This window comes from Haemaphysalis longicornis, unplaced genomic scaffold, assembly GCF_048455015.1.
Source record: "Haemaphysalis longicornis isolate Haplotype H1 unplaced genomic scaffold, Haemaphysalis longicornis Haplotype H1 scaffold_10, whole genome shotgun sequence".
Classification (NCBI taxonomy): domain Eukaryota; kingdom Metazoa; phylum Arthropoda; class Arachnida; order Ixodida; family Ixodidae; genus Haemaphysalis; species Haemaphysalis longicornis.
In genome coordinates this window covers 62,051,507-62,072,873 of record NW_027526204.1, presented here as the reverse complement: position 1 = coordinate 62,072,873, position 21,367 = coordinate 62,051,507, and the positions used below count along the sequence as shown (strand labels likewise).

Below are 21,367 nucleotides of genomic sequence, written 5' to 3'. Positions count from 1 at the left end.
ATGTTTGATTAAAGCTTAACAGCTTTCAACCTTGTGTTCCTGATCCCTTTACGCCATTATTAAAATAGAGTGATATTTTGGTACCAATATTTGTAGCGAAAGCTTCTAATCCCATAGCGTTTAAGAACTACTGGTAGGATGGGAACCGCGGCATCCTAAACGAGATGATGACGGACGTATGTGCACGTGTAAGGTTGTTATTTGACTGGGAATGTCTATTTATCTCCAGCTCGTTGCACGGCTCTGTCGGCTAGCCGAAGCCTCTAACACCATAGGTTTATCTGCTTTTCATTTTCTATCGTTCCCGCAGGTGATCGCTTACGGCGTGATATTGCACAAAGGGTCCTTCTGCAGGAGTTACTTCAACCTCCTCGATGTCCTCGTTGTCTGCGTGTCGCTCATCTCGTTCGGATTCGGGTAAGTGCCGCGGGCTGTCTTGCTACTTTCTCGCTCGTTGAAGCTGTATTTTAAAGAGGCCGCGAAGACAAAATACCATTTGGTTCAATGCCAAAGAATGGTAATTCCCTTTGCTCCATGCCAGTCACGAAAGGCGTGTTTTATCCAAGAAAAGACAAGAAATATCGAAAAAAAAAACTGGTTGATTTCTCTGTCATAGGAATCGGTAAAGCACGAAAGTGAAACCTGCAGCGAAATCTGCAGCAAAAGGAGCATGATTTGAGCGATAGCGGCTGTCTTGTCGGTGTGCTTGGCGAGCGACGTCCTGCTAACGGGTCGCTTCAGGAAAGGTGCGACCGTTTCAGTCTTGCTCCGCGGTGTATACGGCAGACGGTTGCGTTGCGACGAGTATAGCTTGTGGAACGCGAGATGTATAATTTGTAGCTTCAACCGTGCACGAGCGAACGCGTTCCGCTACCTGCTGGCGTTTCTCTTTGCATAAATCAGTCGGCGTTCGCGCCATTCGCCCGTCGGCGCCGCTACGACGCAGCTTAGGCCAACTATCGGCGCTTAACACCATGATGCACTACTTCGCTTCACCTCTCCTAGACGGCAGCACCACCCGCGTCAATGAAACTTTTTCTGCCATTTCTCCTGTGTTCGTTGTGCTGGCGTCATTTCCGTGACGGATATGACGTCATCGAAATCCAGGTGTATCCTCGAACACAACACTTTCGTGTTAAAAAGTTCAAACAGAGATACAGTGATGTGTTATGTGCCGCGGGGACGTAATATTAGTAGGACTAAATACACTGTTTTCAGCGTGTTAATCTCACGTTTGCTTTCGAATAATACGGTCAAACGGAACTAGATGCCCCACTACAATCGCCATTCACGTTTCTGTGACGTCATACAGATTCTGTGACGTCATAGAGAAATCACCGAAAGTGACTGGGGAGTCGTCACTGCTGCATATGTTTCTTCTTGAAGCTCTAATATTTCTTTGGACTTTGTTATGATATGGCTATCATCGTAAGTAGGACGATGCAGTCTTTTTAATGAGCCAAACGTGTATTTGGTCTAATGGCCCCTTAATTATATGAGCATAGGAAGTTCAAACCGGCCGGTTCTGTCCCTCGTGGAAGGCAGCGCTCGCGGAGCGCCTTATACTAGAGTCCCTGTATATAGCTCCCCTGGGGGAGCAGAGTTGCGCGTCCATCCGCCATCTTGAGTTCCACCCTATACGAAGGGGGCGTGTGTGACGTAAGCTGCGGTTCGCCGGCGGGCGAGCTCGGCTCCTCGGACAAGAAGCGCGCCTTGCGCAAAACCATGACGTCGCGATGGGCGGACATCGGGCGAACGGGCATAAAAGGAAGTGTGCGCACAACGCAACGGTATGCGGCAGCATGGATGAACAAAAATCGTCAGCTAAAGGCGCACCCGGCTGGCGTCCGCAAAAGGCGTCCCTAAGGCTCGCACGCTGAGTTCCTATTGGCTCAGTTCCTATCTGTTCCATAGCGTGTGCATCGTAAATAAACCCCAACGTGTTGCTACCAATGTAGCGCGTACAAAGGGAGCGCGCCGTCGCCAGCACTCTCAGATGGCCCTCCGCTTTTGTGGACTCCGTAGGAGAGAACCATGGAAATAGCCACAAGCTTAACCTTGCACCTTTTCGACCAAACACTAATCTTTTTAAGTGCACCTTACTCCCCTTAACAATTGAAATATAGAACTTACTACCAGGTGAAGTTAGGGTATTGCCTTTAGAAAAATGTTTGTGTAATTTAAATTGATTGTGTTGCGTGAATCTTTGTATAATTCAATCTTTCCTGTACTTTTTGTTACCTGCTGTGTCTCATTTTCGGGAAACATGCGCGTGTTCTATATTGAGTTGTCGATTTTGTCTGAATTGACCTGTGCAGAATAGTGTTATTTCACTCCATGTACATACCCACTCCTGTGATAGCCCTATTGGCTGCAGTATGTAAAAATAAACAAAGAAACAAATAAATAAATAAATAAATAAATAAATAAATAAATAAATAAATAAATAAATAAATAAATAAATAAATAAATAAATAAATAAATAAATAAATACAATAATAAATAAATAAATAAATAAATAAATAAATAAATAAATAAATAAATAAAAGGCAGTGGCGGATCGTCAGTTAACACTCACTCCGATATAGGCCTACAGTGCTGGCCGCCACCCTTTCAGGCATGTCCTAAGTATTGGCTTGTCTGTCTCTATCCGCTTGCGCAGCCAGATATGCATGCTCACTCCGCTCCAGTAAAGTTTCTTCAATGAAACAATAAAGGAGGCTCACCTCACACTAACGCGTAAGACTTAAAGGTAGCGAAGCTGTACGCAACCTTCACGACCATCGCGAAGGTTCAAGTCCACAAGTGCAGTCGATTCGCTTCTGCTTCGCTGCCTGAACGACATTTACTCCATCATTGTTGCTGTAAGTGTGAGCTGCTTTCATTTTTTTGGAATTGATAATCATTGGACATCACCTCGGAGGGCCGCACGCTATGACGTGTCTTTCTCGTTCCGAGCAAGTGTTACCACGGTTACAGCAAACGCTGGAGCCTTTCTCGTTCAGAGCTAGTGTTTCCAGGATTAGGGCGAATGCTGGAGATTTTTTTTTTTTTGGGCAATTTGGGCCAATCTGCTTAAGTGGTTACGTTTGGCTTGGCAAACGTGCGCAGGTGGCGCTGAGCGGTCGTCGCGAGCCCCGCATACACGGGCGCTCGGCATTTTTTTGGTTTTGTTAATTGCGGGGCGGTCGTCGTGAGGCTCGAGCTCACGAGAGCGCGCTGGGCTATTTCTTGGTATTTTTAACTGCGGACACAAAAAATTGCGATTTGCTAAACAGCTTCGCTGTTAAAAGTAAAGCTTGTTCGACCAGTTGATTGTGACTGTGAAAGCAGGTGCGTGTTATTAGCCGTGTTGGCTACGACGCTAAGGCGCTGTGCTGCCGAACCCAAGGACGCGTTTTTGATCTCGGCCGCGGCGGCCATTTCTCTGCTGGAGGCTAAAAACGTAAAAACCAGAGTGTGCACATTAAAAATACCCAGGTAGTCGAAATTATTCCGAAGCCCTCCACTACGGACCGCCTCCATAGCCCAGTTGTAGTTCCATGCGTTAAACGCCAACCTTTTTTGTTCGTGCGAGTGTGTGTGTGCGCGCACGAATGTGGCTGAAATGTGGTTACCGTACCTGCTCTCTCATGGCATGTACTTTTTCTCTCGTGATTTACCCTGTTTTACATTTGCAGGGATGGCACCATCTCCGTGGTGAAAATCCTTCGTGTATGTCGCGTGCTTCGTCCACTGAGGGCTATAAACCGGGCCAAAGGTCTCAAGGTAAGTTACTATGGCGTGCCGCATTATTGTGACGGCTTGTTTGTAGAAGAAAACTATCTGAAAAAAAAAAAAAAACGGGTCCGTGTTTGGTAAAGTAAAAAAAAAGTAAGAGCGAATGAGATACACATCAAACTTAAAGTGTCGTCTGCAAACCTGAATCAATGCGGGGAAGAAGCTTAACACATCAATGAAATACTAATAGGTTAAACTTTCTTGACATCATGTTTTAGGTGTTTTTATGCATTCACACGCTCTCCTCTTTTTGTTGCGCAAAAAGTGCACGCAAAAATGCTGCTTCGATTGCATCTAGCCCCTAGTTTTTTTATCCGCTATTTTTTCACTCCGGATGCTTCTACGTTAAAAACGCAGAAGTTTAACATTACAGGCGCCTTCATAGTAGATAAACTGTGGTGGGGAAGGTGTAGAGTCGATTATAGCACGATTGCAATAACTTTCTGATAGTTTTTAATGCTTACTATGGATTTGAAACTGTATTGCATATCTGTGGGACATCACCGGAACAGGCCGTAAAGAGGGTCGGGAATTGCTGTTGGTCTTTTCTCTACCTTTGATCTTTAAAAATAAACCGTGCACTACACACTATCAAAATAGCAAAACGAAGCATTAGACGTCAATCACATAGTGAGAAATGCGCGTACATACATCACCTTTTCAGCATAGCGTGGTGTGAGCGAGAGCATTCACTGTTGCACGTGCACATTGCAACCGAATCCAAAATTGGGCGCTAATGAGTGCTTTGCATTTCCGCGACATACCCATAAATCAGAGAATGGCACAAACACATTATCATAGTAACTGATACAGTACGTCTTGGTAAAACAGAAGAAATGGAGAGTTGAAACTTTGGTAAAATAGTGAATTACTTGGGAGGTAGCGGGGTATGGCTTTTTAAAGATGAGCTCAAAGTCGTGACATTGACTATATAGCCTGCATTGATGGTAAATGCGCAATAACCAGTTTTATTTAGTAGTGGGTGCGCGCTAAAAATCCAGGTGATCTAGCTTGATTGTTAACACGTCGAATGAAGCTACTCTCAATTATTTTGAAAAAGCTTCCCAATCGACTTTGCATATTCTTTCATGCTAAACCAAACAAAAAACTGAGAAATATCCACCTAGTGTGTAGCATGTTATCAGTGAAAGCTAACATTTTTTAGGAGTTCCCAGCGCCATTCTAACGGTCTTGGACGCGACACTAATCACCCGTAAGCAATATCGCGCCAGGAACGACATGATATGGCTTGTTGTGGTTGTACCGCGGCTTCTTCTAAAAAGCAGAACGCCCGTTTTACTGCAACGGAAAGAGAGCAAAGGGCAGAACAAATGACGTGACAGGGGTGGCAAAGTCGTGTTTTTCCTTGAGTTCGCACTACTTGAAACTAGCCCTACAGTAAGAAGGTGTTGCTTCAGGTGTTCTTTTTCTGGTAATTTCTTGAAAAGTTAATTGAAAAATGGGACTGCTCAATCCGGCTCAACGCCGTCACGCACCTTTGGTGGTGTCGTGTGTTCCGATTTATGGTACGGGCAAAGGAACGAGCCCGTGACAGGATGAACCGGCCTGCAAAAGAATGCGAATGCATACCCCCCCCCCCCCCAAACCAACAAACAAGTAAAATAAACGACAGTGTGCACTTTTTTGTTTGCCTGTGCGTGTACGTGTTGTGTGCGGTATGGGGACCTAGCTGTTAACCCTATTCAAAACGTTTGACAAACACATCGACTGATCACAGACGACTTACCAAGCAAGCCATCCACAGCTGTCGCAGTATCCAAATGCTGTTAGCGGCCGTTCCTAGATCGTGTGACAAGGAAAAATTGAAATGTTTCCACCAATCGGCGTTACTGGTCCTTCTCAAAAAAAAAAAAAAAACGATGACCCAAGGCGAGGCTTCAAGCTCTGGCAGCACGGACTCACCGACCGCTCTGCGTTGTCAGCACCTGCGATGTTTACATCCAGGCTGCAAGTAGTGCATGTAGTCGGGTGCTTTGGCGCACTGGTATGAGAATTTAAATAATCTATATGTGCGAAAGAAAGCGGAGCAGGTAAACATTGCAATTGTTGCAACGGCGAGCACTGTCTCTCTGTTAGCAGCAGAGTCTGGCAACAGCTATCACCAAAATAAACAGATCAAAACGGCACGGCAGCGCTCTCTGGCTGTGATCACGCTGGCTAAAATACCTACCCGGGTTTACGTACGGCATCGGTTTTGTAGCTGCATGCAACCGTCGCGTCCTTCTCATTTGTTCTAATTGGCATTAAGCCACGGTTGAAGTTCTGATACATTTAGTGCTGATACATGGAAAGAAGACAAGAATAACATGGCGCCCGTCCGCTTCACACGATTACCACATCTGGGGAGTTTTTGGCTGGCTTGAGAGCAAACCCATCCTGGAACTCCATGAAGGAAGGGGAGCTACATAAGTTCTGAATTCTCTTTTCTACTCCTCATATTGGCTACTCGAGTAACAAGGTGGTTTATCCACACTACCTAGGGAGTAATTTTTTGTATGTAGGGAATTTCTAAGGCACATTTCTTGTTAGAACCTCCATTTCCGGCCATTTTTAGTTTACAGTGTTTGGATCAGTATCGGTATACTGTGGACGACCTTTTTGAACGACGTAGACATGGACAAAAAGAGTAAACTTGATAGAAGCGCTGACTTCTAACTCGTATTTTGGGGAAAGCAGACGTTTAAGCACATTGTGTCACATTTTAAATGTAGAAATACAAAATTTGGTCACAAGATAAGCACGTGTACGCAGTGATAAAACCTCCGACACCAACTGAGGCAGACGTCGTTGTAACTTGATAACTGTGGTCTCTATGGAGTTTTAAGAGTTTTATGCCATAATACTGTACATGCTACGTGTGCGTAAGTCAATTTGTGTTTATCCTTACCTTTCTTGCAGCACGTAGTGCAATGTGTCATCGTGGCCGTGAAGACGATCGGCAATATTATGTTGGTGACGTTCCTGCTCAACTTCATGTTCGCCGTCATTGGCGTCCAGCTGTTTAAGGTACGCACTGTTCTTTGTGCCATCTCGTGAGCGCACCAATGCGGTAAATTGTCCAGCTGTTTAAGGTACGCACTGTTCTTTGTGCCATCTCGTGAGCGCGCCAATGCGGTAAATTGTCCAGCTGTTTAAGGTACGCACTGTTCTTTGTGCCATCTGGTGAGCGCACCAATGCGGTAAATTGTCCAGCTGTTTAAAGGGGCACTGACACAAAATTTTGAAGGCGAGATAACTTCGGAGATAGATTGGTGGGAACACATATACATCATCTGCAAAATATCAGCGGCGAATACAGCCTAGAACATATTTAAAATCAATTTTGAAGTGTGCGAAACGCAACCGAGCAGCCAGCAGAGGACCACGCGCAATTGTAAATAAACAACATCCAAACACGTCACGAGTTTGTGTTTGCCGCTTCCGCACTACCGGCGTTTTTAGCTGGCTCGCCCGGCTCGCCGCTCCAATCGGAGGGCCGGGGGGCGGAGCTTCTGCTCTCGAGAACGAACGACCCGATCGTTGGCGGCGGAGGCAGCGGAGGCGCCGTGATTTCGTAAGCTAATCGGGCAGCTGACCGCGACCAAAGTTCTACAGCGATTCCAGGCACTCTGTTTCTATTACTGTTTATTACCATTGGATGCGAAAACGCGCCGAAGGCACGAACAGCTCACTGAGCTAGCCGCACGGTCGCTGTGCAGGCGGCGGCCACGGCCGCGAAGTGGCCCAGGCCGGCGCAAGTAGCTCGAGTGATAGCTTGTTACCGCTGCACGAAATTGTCCCCAAGTCCCGACCATGGTGGCTTACATGAGAAAGGAGTTAATGATGCGATGGCGGGTTGAATTAAAAATTGTCATCTGCACCGCTTACGAGAGCGGCACTCGAATATCCGCCGCAGTGCTGAGCCGAACACATCTGTAGGCGGACCTGTAGGCAGACCGGCCGGCTGCTCCCAGCGCGCGTCTTGCCACCCACCGTCTCGAGCGTCGCGCTGGTCGCGCGTCGTTCTTTAGCCGCGGTAGCATTTGCACTCGCAGCGCCTGCGTCACATCCACGGTCGCTTTTTAATTAAGCGCCTCACGAGATCAGTACGTGGGGGCATTCCCAGAAACTGCCGTCGATGCAGATTCGACAGTGGTACGGCGGCTCTGCTCTGTGATATCCCTCCGACGGTCACGTGGTCAGCTTTGTTCACACAAAATCCACAAAATCCATCGTTTCGCGGCACTCGCTGAAACCGAAACTGCGACTGGCCGCATTGAAAATGCCTCTAATTAAACAACCGTCGCACGCTGAAGCAAATGAGGTTTCTACAGGTTATAAGTAGGTCACTAGCTACTTATCGCAACAAAAAAAACAAGATGCAAAATTTTTGTGTCAGTGCCCCTTTAAGGTACGCACTGTTCTTTGTGCCATCTCGTGAGCGCGCCAATGCGGTAAATTGTCCAGCTGTTAAGGGTACGCATTGTTTTTGCGTCATACCGAAAGCGCGCATGCAATAAATTGCCAAGCCTTAGATTTCGGATATTTTGCCGCAGTTTCGGATACTAAGGTAAGCCAGCCTGCATGCGGCATCACTTCTCGCATTGAAGAGCGCAAAGAGTAAAGCCGCCAAGGTCAGCGCAACAACATATGGAGGATTTCTTGAATACCTGTAAGCAGTTGGCAAATTAAGTGCCTCATGTTGGAAAAAATGTCCCCTAGCATTCGGCAGTGTGGGCCATTTTATTAGCTTTATAATGAACACCGCGCCCATCCTTGGTATTTATCGTTGAGATGTCTGCGTTCACTTACACAGTCCTCTTCGTTCATTGAGTAAAGCATAGAAACAAGTTCGAAGGCAGTAACGTCAGACCATTTTATTTTAAACCTGAAACGTAACGCCCGCTAAAGCAAAGTCATTACTATTGCCTGGAGGAACTCACTGAGAAACTCCTGAGGCAAATGCGTCCGGGTGTCGTGCTAACGACGCGGATTGAACTGCTAAAAGTTCAATACAGGCGCAATAAACCAGTAAGGGCTACTTATTTTGGAAAGGCATTCGCTGAATGGCTGCAGCTAAAATTGGTTGTGATTTTCTTGGTCAGAAGAGATAGGTAATTTCAACCCATGCAGACTTTCAACCGCAGCGACATCCAGCAAGCAAGTCTTCATTACTGCGACCGATACGCTCCCTTAACTTGCCATAGCCTGCCTGCCATTAACGCAAAGACAGTTTTTTTTTGTACCGGGCACGTTTTATGAGAACTTTCTAAAAAAACATGTCTAATTTAGGCTCGCAACCCATGCACAATTACCGTCAACGCCCCTGCCATTCTTGAATGAACGTGTATGGACTCGAAGTTGCATGGCGCACGCTGCAGAATAGCGGCGTTAAAAAAGCTCCCACACGAAGGGAAACTAGACTCATCTTCCTCTTCCCATAATCAAGTAGTGCTGGTGGATGACCTTGAAGTCACGAGTGTCCACGAGGACTAGAGTGAGAGATGCCTAGTGGCACTTACTATTCCCATAATCAAGTAGTGCTGCTGGATGACCTTAAAGTCCCGAGTGTCCATGAGGGCTACAGTGAGAGATGCCTATTGGCAGCATCCATGTTCTGAGGGACTATGGAGAAGTGCCACGATGCGGCAGGCACGGTAGTGACCATGGCTTGTTCTTTGAACGCCCTTCACTTGCCGGGAATAGCTAATTTGAAGTTAGGCACAGGCCGTAGCAAAACCTCATCCGACGCTGGTCTGCTCCGCGCACTCTGCGCCCCTTCTGCAAATCTCGGACTGCCAGCGCCCGCCAACGGAAGCATGATACGCCGCCCGCACGGGGCTAGGAGACGTCGCTTATGTACTGCTACCTCTGTCTCAGCCTACGCTACTGGCTGTTTATGAACAGTGTCGTGCGGGGAGAATTACTCGTTTTGTAAGGCCATGCCGATACATTTTACATAGCACACGTGAAGCACTGTTTTTAACTCTTGACTATACTGTGAAACCCTATTATTTATCAAATCGGAGACGTGGGTCGTTTTTCCGGGCACTAAACTTCGCCATTTCCTTCTTGTGGCTGGGTGGACACTTGCCCTCTGCCGTAAAACCTTCGCATGCCGTTAACTGAGACAAATTTTGCAAACCGTAAGAGTTGAGAAAGTTTAGAGCTGGCGAAAATTAAGTGGAGGGTCCGGGCCGTCAATGAAGAAATGCGTGCCACCTGACACTGCTGTTTGTCCCTGCTAACGCGAAGAAACTCACGACGCATTCGTGTACAGTACCACCGTCGTTTGAATTGTGCGGGAAGTGATGCAGTCTGTTGATAATTTTATTCGTTTGCATTGCAGGGAAAGTTTTACCGCTGTACCGACCGGTCCAAACTCACAAAAGCAGACTGCATGTAAGTGTATTCTTGACTTTTTGTCCTGTCTTCTACGAGATGTTTTGCAAGGACCGTAACGACTCAGCCCCAATGTCATTATCTATTGTCTTTTACTTACCCATAAATAGGCAACATTTCAAATACTGTATCCCCACGGCCCCATAGGATGAAAAAATAACCGGGCAGTTTTCTTCTGCAGGCGCAGGAGCTAACAAAACGTCCGAAGTCCCACAGTAAGGTAACAAACACATTTGAAACCCGAAATGACCATCAAATGATGTCGAACAAGCCAGTTGGGCCAAAGAGTGAGCTGGTCTTGTTGCCTGACCTTGAATTGCACTGCCGTACAGCATTGTAAAGTTGGCCCACAAGCTGTCTTAAAAAGCTGCTCAGTCATTTTGCCGCTCAACAAGACTCTGAAACGTGTTGTAAAAACTGTGCAATTATGCCTAATATGTGCAATGCTTGTACAGAGTTTTTCCAGCCAGGCTACGCTCATTTTTCTGTGAGGGAGTTCACACCTTCCGATATTTTGTCATGCCTAAGTCTTAAATTCTTGTTTATTTTTCTTTGTGCGCCTTACGCAGGGGCAAATTCATCGTGTACAAGGACGGGGACATAACAAAGCCATCCGAAGACAGCCGGGAGTGGGAACAGAACGACTTCCATTTTGACGACGTCCTCAAAGCCATGTTGACTCAATTCACCGTCTCCACGTTCGAAGGATGGCCCGAGTAAGTGACCGCCTTTCCAGGGGCCTGCACTGTATGGGTCAATCGTGTATGGGTCCATCGTATTTATTTAGCTTGTCTTCTCGAGCTTCTCGAGCCGCTTTTAGCAAGGAAGCAGTCCAGTTGCTTCTGGCAAAAAAAATCCTGAATTGAATTAAATTTATTCTGCCGACAATACGCGTCCCCACACAACCCCGAAGTGTGTTGTAGAAAAGTAAGCTCTAAATAGGTACCATTTTCACTGTTGCGTGAGCTTGTGGTCAGAGAGAATTAAAAGTTATATCCATTACCGCGGGGAGTTTTGATTGGAATCCTCGGGAGTAAACAAATAAATTGTATTAGCCGTAAAACTTGTGTTGAAGCTACTCGCAATATGTTACGTTACATTTTGTCCAGAACTCGGAAAAATGGCACAATCCTTGTTTTTGTTTGTGCCCGATAATATCTACTTCGACCGTGATTTTGTTGACGAAGCAAGGTCTCTTTTCATGTCAACAATTACGTAGTGAGGTAGCTGAGTGAACAAATAATGCACAATATGGAGGGTTAAATTGTTGATATCCGTGTCTTTGTAGGTGTGAGGACGAAATTGAAAGGGAATAAAAGAAAGCCTTCGTGCATGACGCTTTAGGCCACATATCTGAACACAGCTTGTTCAAGTTAATGTTCTGTTGGAGCATTGAATATGACGTGCGTATTTACAATATGAACCATTCTACATTCTACTTTTACGTTTGATCAATCAGTGCGGCACTCGGTTTTCATTCCTGTCACATTCCAACATGTATATTTTTTTTCTGTGGTAGAAACGGGCAATACGAGAATAGAGAAAAAGGTGATAAATGACATGTTGAAGTCAAACGGTTCATTTTTACGAAAAAAACTAACGCTTTGACACGCCTGTCTTAAATACAACCACGATTAGCTGCAGGCGGCCGAGCACACAGTGAGGCTACTATGCTGTTGCCTTTTCGACGAATTATGGGCGGTATTATCCAACACATCAGTAAACAAGCCGATTTACAATTTTTAAATGAGCTGGCTTCATCGATCTTCCGGCAGAAACTTACTGCTTACGCTTGAACGCCTTTTCCGACATTCCCAGCATTGTGGCTGACATAGTAATTCAGTTATGAAACCCTCTATTCTAAATTGAATCATACCATCTACCGCATTTGCGGTAACTTCGCGCACCCTTCGTTGTTTCGCACACAAAGAAAACACAGGACAGTAAATAAACATTTCATCATAAAAATTTAGAATTTAAACACCCATCCTCACTTGCAATAAAGATGCGCCGTAAAGGTGGTATTGGCTCGCCTCTTTGAATTGGCTTCGGAAAGTAACCTATCAGCCTCTCACCTAACAGCCCAGATATAACAAGAAATTACTATACAAGTTTTGTATGTTCACAAACATTGAACGAGCCACTTTGTTCAGATACTAAAAATGTTGTAGAGGCAAAATCACGCCATCATGTTGCAGCTTATTAGGGCATCCTGCACTGACCTTCAACCGAAAGTACCGTTATATTTTTTCTCACGAGCTCAACTCCCCCCTCTTGTTAAAATTACGCGAAGCTCGGATAAAGTCCTCAATTTTTTATCCTCAGTGATAGAAAGCGTCCTTTGTATGGTGCAACTTCTTTAATAAAGAGCTTATACCGGCGTTTCTTCTACTTTCAGCCTCTTGTACGTGGCCATCGATTCGAACACGGAAGACCACGGCCCGCTGTATAACTACCGGCCCTTGGTGGCAGTGTTCTTCATCGTATACATCATCATCATCGCGTTCTTTATGGTGAACATCTTCGTCGGCTTCGTCATTGTCACATTTCAGAACGAAGGCGAGCAGGAGTACAAGAACTGCGAGCTCGACAAAAACCAGGTGAACGCCACAACTCCTGCTCTTCTTCTTCCTCCGCGAGAACCGTGAATGGAACTGTGATAAGGGCAGAGAAGAAATTACGTAATACAGATGTAATGTCTTGTGGAGCTAGGTCGCATTTGGGGTCACTAGTTGGCTAGTTCGCATCCCACCGTCCGCGTATAACGATGGGATGGTAACAGGAAAATACACGGTCGAAAAATCGCGGTCCGAAAAATATTTGAACGATAAGCCGCAGTATGCCACTCAGACGTTCTTTTGAAAATTTTACCAGAGGAAGTAAATGCAATAGAGTAGTCGAGCGATTTTCTGGACCTCGTGGGAAACGGAAGATTGTACGAATAAAAGAGCAGTCCGAAAAATCCGCGAGTTGCAAAAACAAAGTTTATTTCATTCAAATGGGACTAAAATAGTCGTGGATGGTTCCTTGCCTTGAATTTCTCTGTGTTAGAACATGTGCTTGCCTCTCTGCAAACGGCCTCTTTGAAAGCATCGTAAACATTGGACAACGCCAAAGCGTTGGCGATGCATGGCCACGTATGACCCGTTTCCGGCTTTCCAGATGGCTCCCGCCGGGAACTAAATGCAAAATTACGGCTTGCAAGATCAACATTTGTTACCCCAGTGGGATTTAAGCCAATCTTCATCCAATCTGAAGCTAGAAACGTGGCTTAAATTTCAAAATGACGTCGTTCTGTAGTCGCTCCGTGGCTCTGTCGCGGGAAATCTTGTCCGCAAAATCGAACTTTTGGCTTTATTTCGCCTGAATCATCCGTTGTTCATTTACATTATTCATATGAGACAACTGGCGGTTTTTCGGGAAAGTCCGGAATATCCGTCAGGTCCGAATTTCTGGAGTCCGGAAAAAAATGACGGCTGCTGTACATTAGTAATGTCAAAGTATGATGTTTTTGCTGTCACCTCATACAGCGTGACATTTTCAGACAAAAATTGCCGGGTGAACAGAAAACACACGTTCTGAATGTCTCAGACTCATAAAACTTAACTATAGCTAAAACATGCTACTTAAGAGTCTTTTTTGTTGTGATTTTGCACTGGAGAAAAATCTATGTATCACATTAATACTGTTGAAATAGAGCTATTTCGCATATTATTTGATGCAGTGGGACCCTTTGAGGCAATTACGGGAGATTAAGCAGAAAAAGCGCGTTCTGAGTCCTAAGAAATAAATTATAGGCGTCGGTTTGCCATTTAGGCGCCATTTGTGTGATTATTTCTGTGTACCAAAACCTGCCTGGCAAAACCATGGTGACCTCTTGTCTTCATGTGGTTCTTGCAGAGTTAGCCGGTACGCTCAACACGAGCAGGGTAGTGCTCAGAACGTACTCGACGTTTTCAGTTTCTCAGTGGTGGTGTTATTTCATTTCTACTAAATTTATTTTGCAGCAAAATATAGCTTATTTTCTTTTACTTAGTGTGCCAAAAACCCTAATATGTTCCCATCTAATTGCTTCTTTTATTTGAATCCTGGTAGATTAATTACGTTAATATGGTTCTTACAATAGAGCAAGGTCTCATCTACAGTAAGGACTGCGCGAAAGGATTTTGATAAAAATAAGAATGTCATCATAATTAGTAGCAAAAACGCTGTCTGGAAGGGTGCTTCTGTTTAAATGGTGTTCTAACTTTCTTCTAACCTTATTTGCGACGACAAGGCCTACTTTTGCCTCACTAAAGTATGGTTAGAAAAAAGCTACCAAAGATAAAAATGTGGCAAGAACATAAAGAATTTCAATGCCCGTATGAACGAGCAGTATTGCCTGACGTCGCTTTGCTCATCCTTTCCTTACCTCCCAACCCTTTGCTCTTGCCTCTCACGTGGCGCGCAGAGGAACTGCATCGAGTTTGCGCTGAAGGCGAAGCCCGTGCGGCGCTACATACCCAAGGCCCGATTCCAGTACAAGATGTGGTGGTTTGTGACATCCCAGTACTTTGAGTACGCCCTTTTTGTGCTCATTATGACCAACACCCTCACCCTTGCCATGAAGGTGAGTACCCAGCTGCCACACACAAGGGCTGAGTGTCACCTCTCATTTTGCACACGAGTCGGTTGTTCCTGCGCCGGCTTTAGACACAAATTCTTAGCTGCATACACTGCCTGTTCTTTATGGTTAGATTTGGTTGCATTAGTGGCGCCCTCTAGCACCTAGCGTAAACGCTGGCATGAGCAAATTTCTTTGATGCGAGTCATCGTCGCGGGGGGTCATGTTTAAGGTGTCCGCCGGACCCACGAGAAGACCTTGCCCCTTTCTGGTATGCGCGGCAGGTCAGAATAAAAAAGAAATGGCCGATGGTAAGGCAGAAATGCAAAGCATTTCATATAAGCACAATCCAGGCATTTTTAATGTAATAGTTAGCGCGGAATCAGATTTTTCGTGAATAGTGACAATCCACAGAGATGCTTCGCAGAACACTAAATCATAGTGCGAAACGTAGTCGCCATGAGCATTAAGTTGCACTCCAGTAAGGTGTCATTTCCAATGTCATTGAAGGCTGGCAATTCTAATGTTGCACAGTTAGGAATGGTGTACGCAGACGTCTCCAGCATATTTGTGTAATTTTATTCGTTGTGCTCTGCTATCTAGCAAATTGCCCTGGCGTGTGTTGCGTTACATTTTTTGAAACACTTCGTATGCACCAGCAGCGTGCCGCGTGTTTATTTCTTCGATGTTTGTGGATTTCGCGGTTACCAGACATTTACTCCACCATTGCCTTCACCAAAGCGATCCACAGAAAAGTAACTCAATCTGTTTTAAGGAGAATCCTGTTGTGCACAAAAGTGTACATTTTTTTCTGGTTGATAGGCATCAGAAGTGAAGAGTGAGTAACTTAGGGCCGTATCACTGTGTGTCGCTTCAGTTTACCCACCGAACAACAGCCAGAAAGAGGCTTGTGCATGTTGCTTCTGGAGGTGAAAATGTTTCTTAGAGAACAATTGCAGAAGCGTGCCAGTCTATATGTCTAGTCTGCTTTTTGGGCCTGGAATATCTCGAGCAGATAATATCAGCACATCAAGGAAGAAATTAGGCCGGGATAACTGGAACTGAACTGCAGCCGTTAAGGCTGAAAGTTGGGCTAGTTGGTTTTGACTTGACACCACAGTGACAGCGAAAAAGACACGGACCAAGAAAGAGGCAGACAGGACGATCGCTAGAAAGTTTACTTGGGACACATAACACCTGATAACACTAACAATTGAGCATAAAAGTTATGTATAAACAAATATGAAACTAGCCGATGTACAGTCACAGTCGTATGCAACCCCTCTCAGCCGAACATGAAGAACACGACGTTACGCACTTCATTATTAGCTTGAACAGTATGCTACGGTTTGTGCGTTTTCCTTTTGTTGTTTCATGGCTGTTCTTGCCCTCCCCCTGAACCCTGTCAGTTCCACGGCCAATCGGAAGCCTACACGTACGCCCTGGATGTCATGAACATGATTTTCACTGCTGTCTTCGCCCTGGAGTTTGTCCTGAAAATTGTGGCCTTCCGCTTCAAGGTGAGAAGGGCCTCTCAGAGTGCACGCCTTAAGTCTGCTGACTGAGACGACCTTACTCCGAAATTATTCTTACTCTGACTAGAACAGTGTATTGTGCAACTATTTTAAGACAGTCGATTAAGGTAGCCCGATACGCCACATTTACTTTTATATCTCGGCAACATGGTGAGAGTTTGCTTGAATGCCAAATTTTATGAACAAAGTGGCCATATATAACTTCGTTCACAACCACCCTTTTAGCAGTAACATTGACTTACGTGGAATTACTCCCAGGAGCGGCCAATTCTCTGCCTACCAGCAGGTATTCAATTTGTGCAAAGGCTCACTGAGTAGGTCACTTGAAGTCTTTTCAATATTATTCTACTGACGTATAAAAAAAACGCTACATTCAGAGTATTATGCCGTTGTTGAACATTCTTTAGTTACTGAATTGAAGAGTACCCAACCCTAACCCCAAGACAGAACGTTTTTCACACTGTTGAAAATGTGATGTTCACAATTTGGGTTTTTGAGGATAGACAGACTGATAAAGGCGCCTACTACCTCCATAATATAAACGAGTAACACCATTATAGAAGCTAATGGGAAAATATTTTGGAAGTTTTGCGTCCAGCCGCATTATTTCGATTTTTGTTTGGTTTTTGTGTCCCACTCCAGCATGATTCATTGTTGAAGAGAACAGTGGAGCCCGTAGCCTGTTCCCTGCAGTACGTTAATAAGGCGTAATGAATGGGGAGCTCATGAGTGCTGCATAGCTTAATTGGAAAGCGTTAAACTTTGTAAAACGAAGGTGTGCGAAACAAGCGACGGCAACACCAGACGAGAACGTTCTTGTATTGTGTAGTTTCGTTTTTATTTCGTCCACATTCGTTTTTTCAAGTTGAGGCACTTTCCTTTTCAGCCCTTCTGTACGCTTGCTAATACTAACCCGTAGACGTGCAGAAACTAGGGTGCGTATATTGAATACCTACTTTCTGGTACGACCGGAGGAACTAAAATGTGTCCCTAGTGGGCGCCCTAATGAGACATTCTGCGTGCGCCTGCCATGCACTCTCCCTTCACAGTTGATTGGGCCATTTATCTGACTTGTGACGCATCGTCAACGCTACAAGGAACGCAGCATAAGATCGCTACTGAGCTCTTTTGAATACTTTTGATGCTTGGTTGTGCTTATGGTACCGGTGAAAAACGAGATTCTAACCTGCTGAGCACACCAGTGCGCTTTTCATTATCATCACTGGTGGAATGAACAACAGGACCCAAATGCAGACTTAAAATGCTTTGACAAGCACCATTTTAACACTGAAGCATATAGGCACCAACTTGATGTACAAAACCGTAGTTTCTACAGAAGGAGTGCCATTGGGCAAGTTGGCACTGGTTCATAATGCAAACAGCGCGAAGATGGCGTTCTCAAAAAAGACGTCGTTTTCTGTCAGCGCCTTTGCACAGATGAGGCAGCTCATCACCTTTCTCACTATCTCTCCCTTTTTTCCACTCTACCGATGCAGAACTACTTCGGGGACGCATGGAACGTGTTCGACTTCATCATCGTGCTGGGGAGCTTCATCGACATAATCTACTCCGAAGTAAACGTGAGCGGTCTTCGGCTCCAATCTGCCCTCTAGGAAATCCCTGTGTGGCCCTGTCGCAGCACATATCATTCGCTCTCTCTCTCTCTTTCTATGTGTGCGTGTGTCTACCACCCGCCTACCCACTGGCCCAGAAAACTACTGCAAGTAGCGGGATTTCTTAGAGCGCAGACATGATTGCCAGAGGGGCAGGAATTCCCAAAGAACAACCAAGATTTTGTTAACTTAAAGTGGCCCAGGCTTCCCGCCCCACCTCTCGGCTCTTTGGCTGTCGCAAACTCTGCTTGAGCAGTCACGATGTGCTGCAATTTTGTTTACTGTGTCAGGTCAGGGTGCTTCTCACAAGGGCGTGCGATATCGCGACATTCATATTCATTTGCCATGATTTTAAGCGCAACGAAAAAGTATAACCGGATGGTGACTACAGAGTAGACAAGACAGGTGGCAACTTTAAACTACTTTGCTTATATTCTTGTACTTATGGGCTGTCTTCCTGTAGAAAAAGAGAGGGTGAGAAAGAAAGATAGTACCCATGCACACATGGTAGCAATACTATTTACAGCACGTTTTTCAGAAAGCCTATAGTACAGTGAAATCGAGGTATCACGTACACAATCACTCGCTCTCTTCCTGGTGTAATACGCTTGTGCAAACTCCCTCGCTTCTCTGTTCCTGCTTTTGTTTAGTATTTTTATCTCATTGAACCGTGGCTCACAGCCGCCGGCACGACATTGGGTAACGGTTCAATGAGATAACAATACTAAATAAAAGCAAGAACACGAAGGTGAGGGCGTTAGCTGAAGCGCATTACATCAGGAAGACAGCGAGTGATTGTGTAAGTGATACCTCAATTGCAGAGTACAATAGCGAAATGATATTTCTGAAAAACGTGCTGTAAACCAATCTATTATTGTTATCGTCTGTGTATGTGTACTATCCTTCTTTCTCGCCCTCTCTTTTTCTGCAGGAGTATAAACACATGCGTAGCCCTATAAAGTAGTTTAAAGTTAATGTCCGTCTTGTCTACTCTATTCACCGTCCGTGTTTCTTTCGTTGCGCTTCAATTCACGGCAACTAATCAAGAACTAGCCTAGAAAGAAGTTCTCAGTTCCCATTGGGATTTCTAGCTGTTTAAAACAAATTTATTTTTATTTATTTATTTATTTATCTACTTATTTATTTTAGTACCATAAGGGCCCGTCATGGGCATTACATAGGGGGGAGAAGGGGTTAGAACCAAACAACACTATTTCACAGTTGAACGAGGCGTGGCATACAGAATACATCCATCATTCATCATTCTTTCTTATGTCTTTTTTCTTTAACAGAGAATGTATGAACGCAAATAACTTAGTACTGCAACAGGGTTATGTATAAGATGCTAGCAAGAGCAACCCATAACATCAAAATTGGCCGCAGTCAAATTTCAAAGCATACATATCATAAAAACAAGCATTTCTTTTTCAACAAAGCAGTTCGTAAGGCTACTGGTCAATATTTTGGGTGATAAATGAATGCAACGCGGTTTGAAAGGAAGATGATTCTGTCAGATGAACAAAGCTTACCGGGAGCAAGTTCCATTCCTGTAATGATAAAGCAAGGGGGGAGTTCTGATATTTTTTGGTCCTAGCAAAAATCGGATGTACTTTGTGTGCATGATCAGTTCGGGATAACATGTGATGAGCAAGCAAAATATTGGATGACCTGAAAGATGACTCCGAGTAGTAAAGGGAGTGAAAAAACAACAAGCGCGAAAATTTCCTTCGGGTATCCAGATTAGGCAGATCAAGAGAACGTTTCCGAGCAGATACGCTTATATCAGAAGTGTAGGAACGCAAGATAAATCTTGCAGCTTTGTTCTGCACGGCTTCGAGGGAGTTAATAAAGGACGCTAAGTGTTGATGCCAGATAACAGAAGCATATTCTAATGTGGATCTTAATAATGAAATGTACGCATGCAGTTTGGTATTGCTGTTCGCTTGAAAAGGGCGGCATTTAAGAAATCCGAGTTTTTTAAGGGTCTTGTTAGTGATGTATTCAATGTGAGTGCTCCAGCTCAGATCGAAGTAAAAAATATACCCTGATATTTAAATGAGGAGACGGTTTTGATTTGACCATTGCCAACAAAATACTTATTGGAAGGAGTATCTAAGGGGGTATAAAAAGTCATCTGTTTGGTTCTGGATACGTTGATTTCCATTTGCCATCTGTTGCGCCATTCGATATCTAAGGGGGTATAAAAAGTCATGTGTTTGGTTCTGGATACGTTGAGTTCTATTTGCCATCTGTTGCACCATTCGATTAATTTAGACAAGTTATTCTATAGGCTAATGGCATCATCAATGTTAGTTATCTGCTTATAAAGATTGCAGTCATCTGCAAAGAGACGCAGAGATGAGGTAATACCGGATGCTATATCATTAACGTAGATTGGAAACAGAAGGGGACCCAAAACTGACCCCTGTGGGACACCCGAAGTAACATAGCAGCTGCTGGATATGCACTGATTAATGTTTACTGATTGAGATCGGTTTGTCAAAAATTCTTTTATCCAGCGAGTAGTTTTGTCATTGAATTGTAACTGCTGAACTTTAAACATTAATCGATTGTGGGGCACGCGATCAAAGGCTTTAGATAAATCTATGAATATTACGTCTATGTAATGGTCCAAAAATGCCAGTGAGCTCACGCCTCAGCAATGTTTCGGAAAAGTTTAAAATGGCCTTCTGTTTTTTGCGTACTAACACCTCCTGGGTAAAACAAGCTGATCATATTTGCCCACAATGTCACTTTTTTTGTATTGAAGCAATCAGCCACCAAAAAAGCACCCGTAGAGATGCGTTTACGCGTTCACTGTTGCACTTGAGATGTGGCTTTGTCTCGCAAAGTGGAGATGGTTTTCGTGAATATTTGAGGCTTTGTTCACCGTGTATATTGACGTTAAGTACATCCGAATTTTGTACTTATAACTATTATGGAGGCCATTGTGAGCCATGAGAATATTTAGGAGAACCTTCCTATCGCATTCGCAGACATCCTAATCGTATCCAGGAGCGATATTCTCTTCAAGTATATTTTTTCTACCCCGTCCTACTACGTTACGCATAACAGAGAAACTTGAGGCTACAGGCTATAAAGCCAAGATATTCTCTGAATGCTGATGATTTTAAGTTTAAGCGTTGTCAGGCATCGCTAATTACACTTGTACACCCGCGAAGTTGATATTTTCGCAGTGTGCAGGTGGGCACAAATCAAAACTTGACAGTTCTTGTAGCCGTACTGAAAAAAAAAACTGCCTAATTATTACCGTTTTTATTATATAGCAGCAACTCAATTTATTTAACCAACGGTGGTTCTACGTCTGTACAGTGATGCTGCGCTTAGACCAATTGAAATTTCTATTATACTGGGAGGAAATGTTTTCTATCATATTTCAAAACCTGAGCGAAGAAAAAAAATGAAACACATGT

The 21,367-nt window shown here is 44.5% G+C and overlaps 1 protein-coding gene across 7 annotated transcripts in view; it reads left to right on the top strand.

The window, feature by feature from the left end:
• The window catches only part of LOC144158632 (muscle calcium channel subunit alpha-1-like), a 649,353-nt gene that overhangs the window by 566,266 nt on the left and 61,720 nt on the right, over positions 1 to 21,367 (top strand). For 6 of the 7 annotated variants that reach the window (XM_077689654.1, XM_077689656.1, XM_077689655.1 and 3 more), the window contains 9 exons: positions 311 to 417; positions 3,681 to 3,768; positions 6,700 to 6,807; positions 10,130 to 10,182; positions 10,752 to 10,898; positions 12,581 to 12,782; positions 14,633 to 14,791; positions 16,195 to 16,305; positions 17,817 to 17,900. In XM_077689654.1, the coding sequence (XP_077545780.1) occupies positions 311 to 417; positions 3,681 to 3,768; positions 6,700 to 6,807; positions 10,130 to 10,182; positions 10,752 to 10,898; positions 12,581 to 12,782; positions 14,633 to 14,791; positions 16,195 to 16,305; positions 17,817 to 17,900 (1,059 nt within the window). The remainder of the gene's footprint in view (positions 1 to 310; positions 418 to 3,680; positions 3,769 to 6,699; positions 6,808 to 10,129; positions 10,183 to 10,751; positions 10,899 to 12,580; positions 12,783 to 14,632; positions 14,792 to 16,194; positions 16,306 to 17,816; positions 17,901 to 21,367) is intronic. The other variant, XM_077689653.1, reaches the window with a different exon arrangement.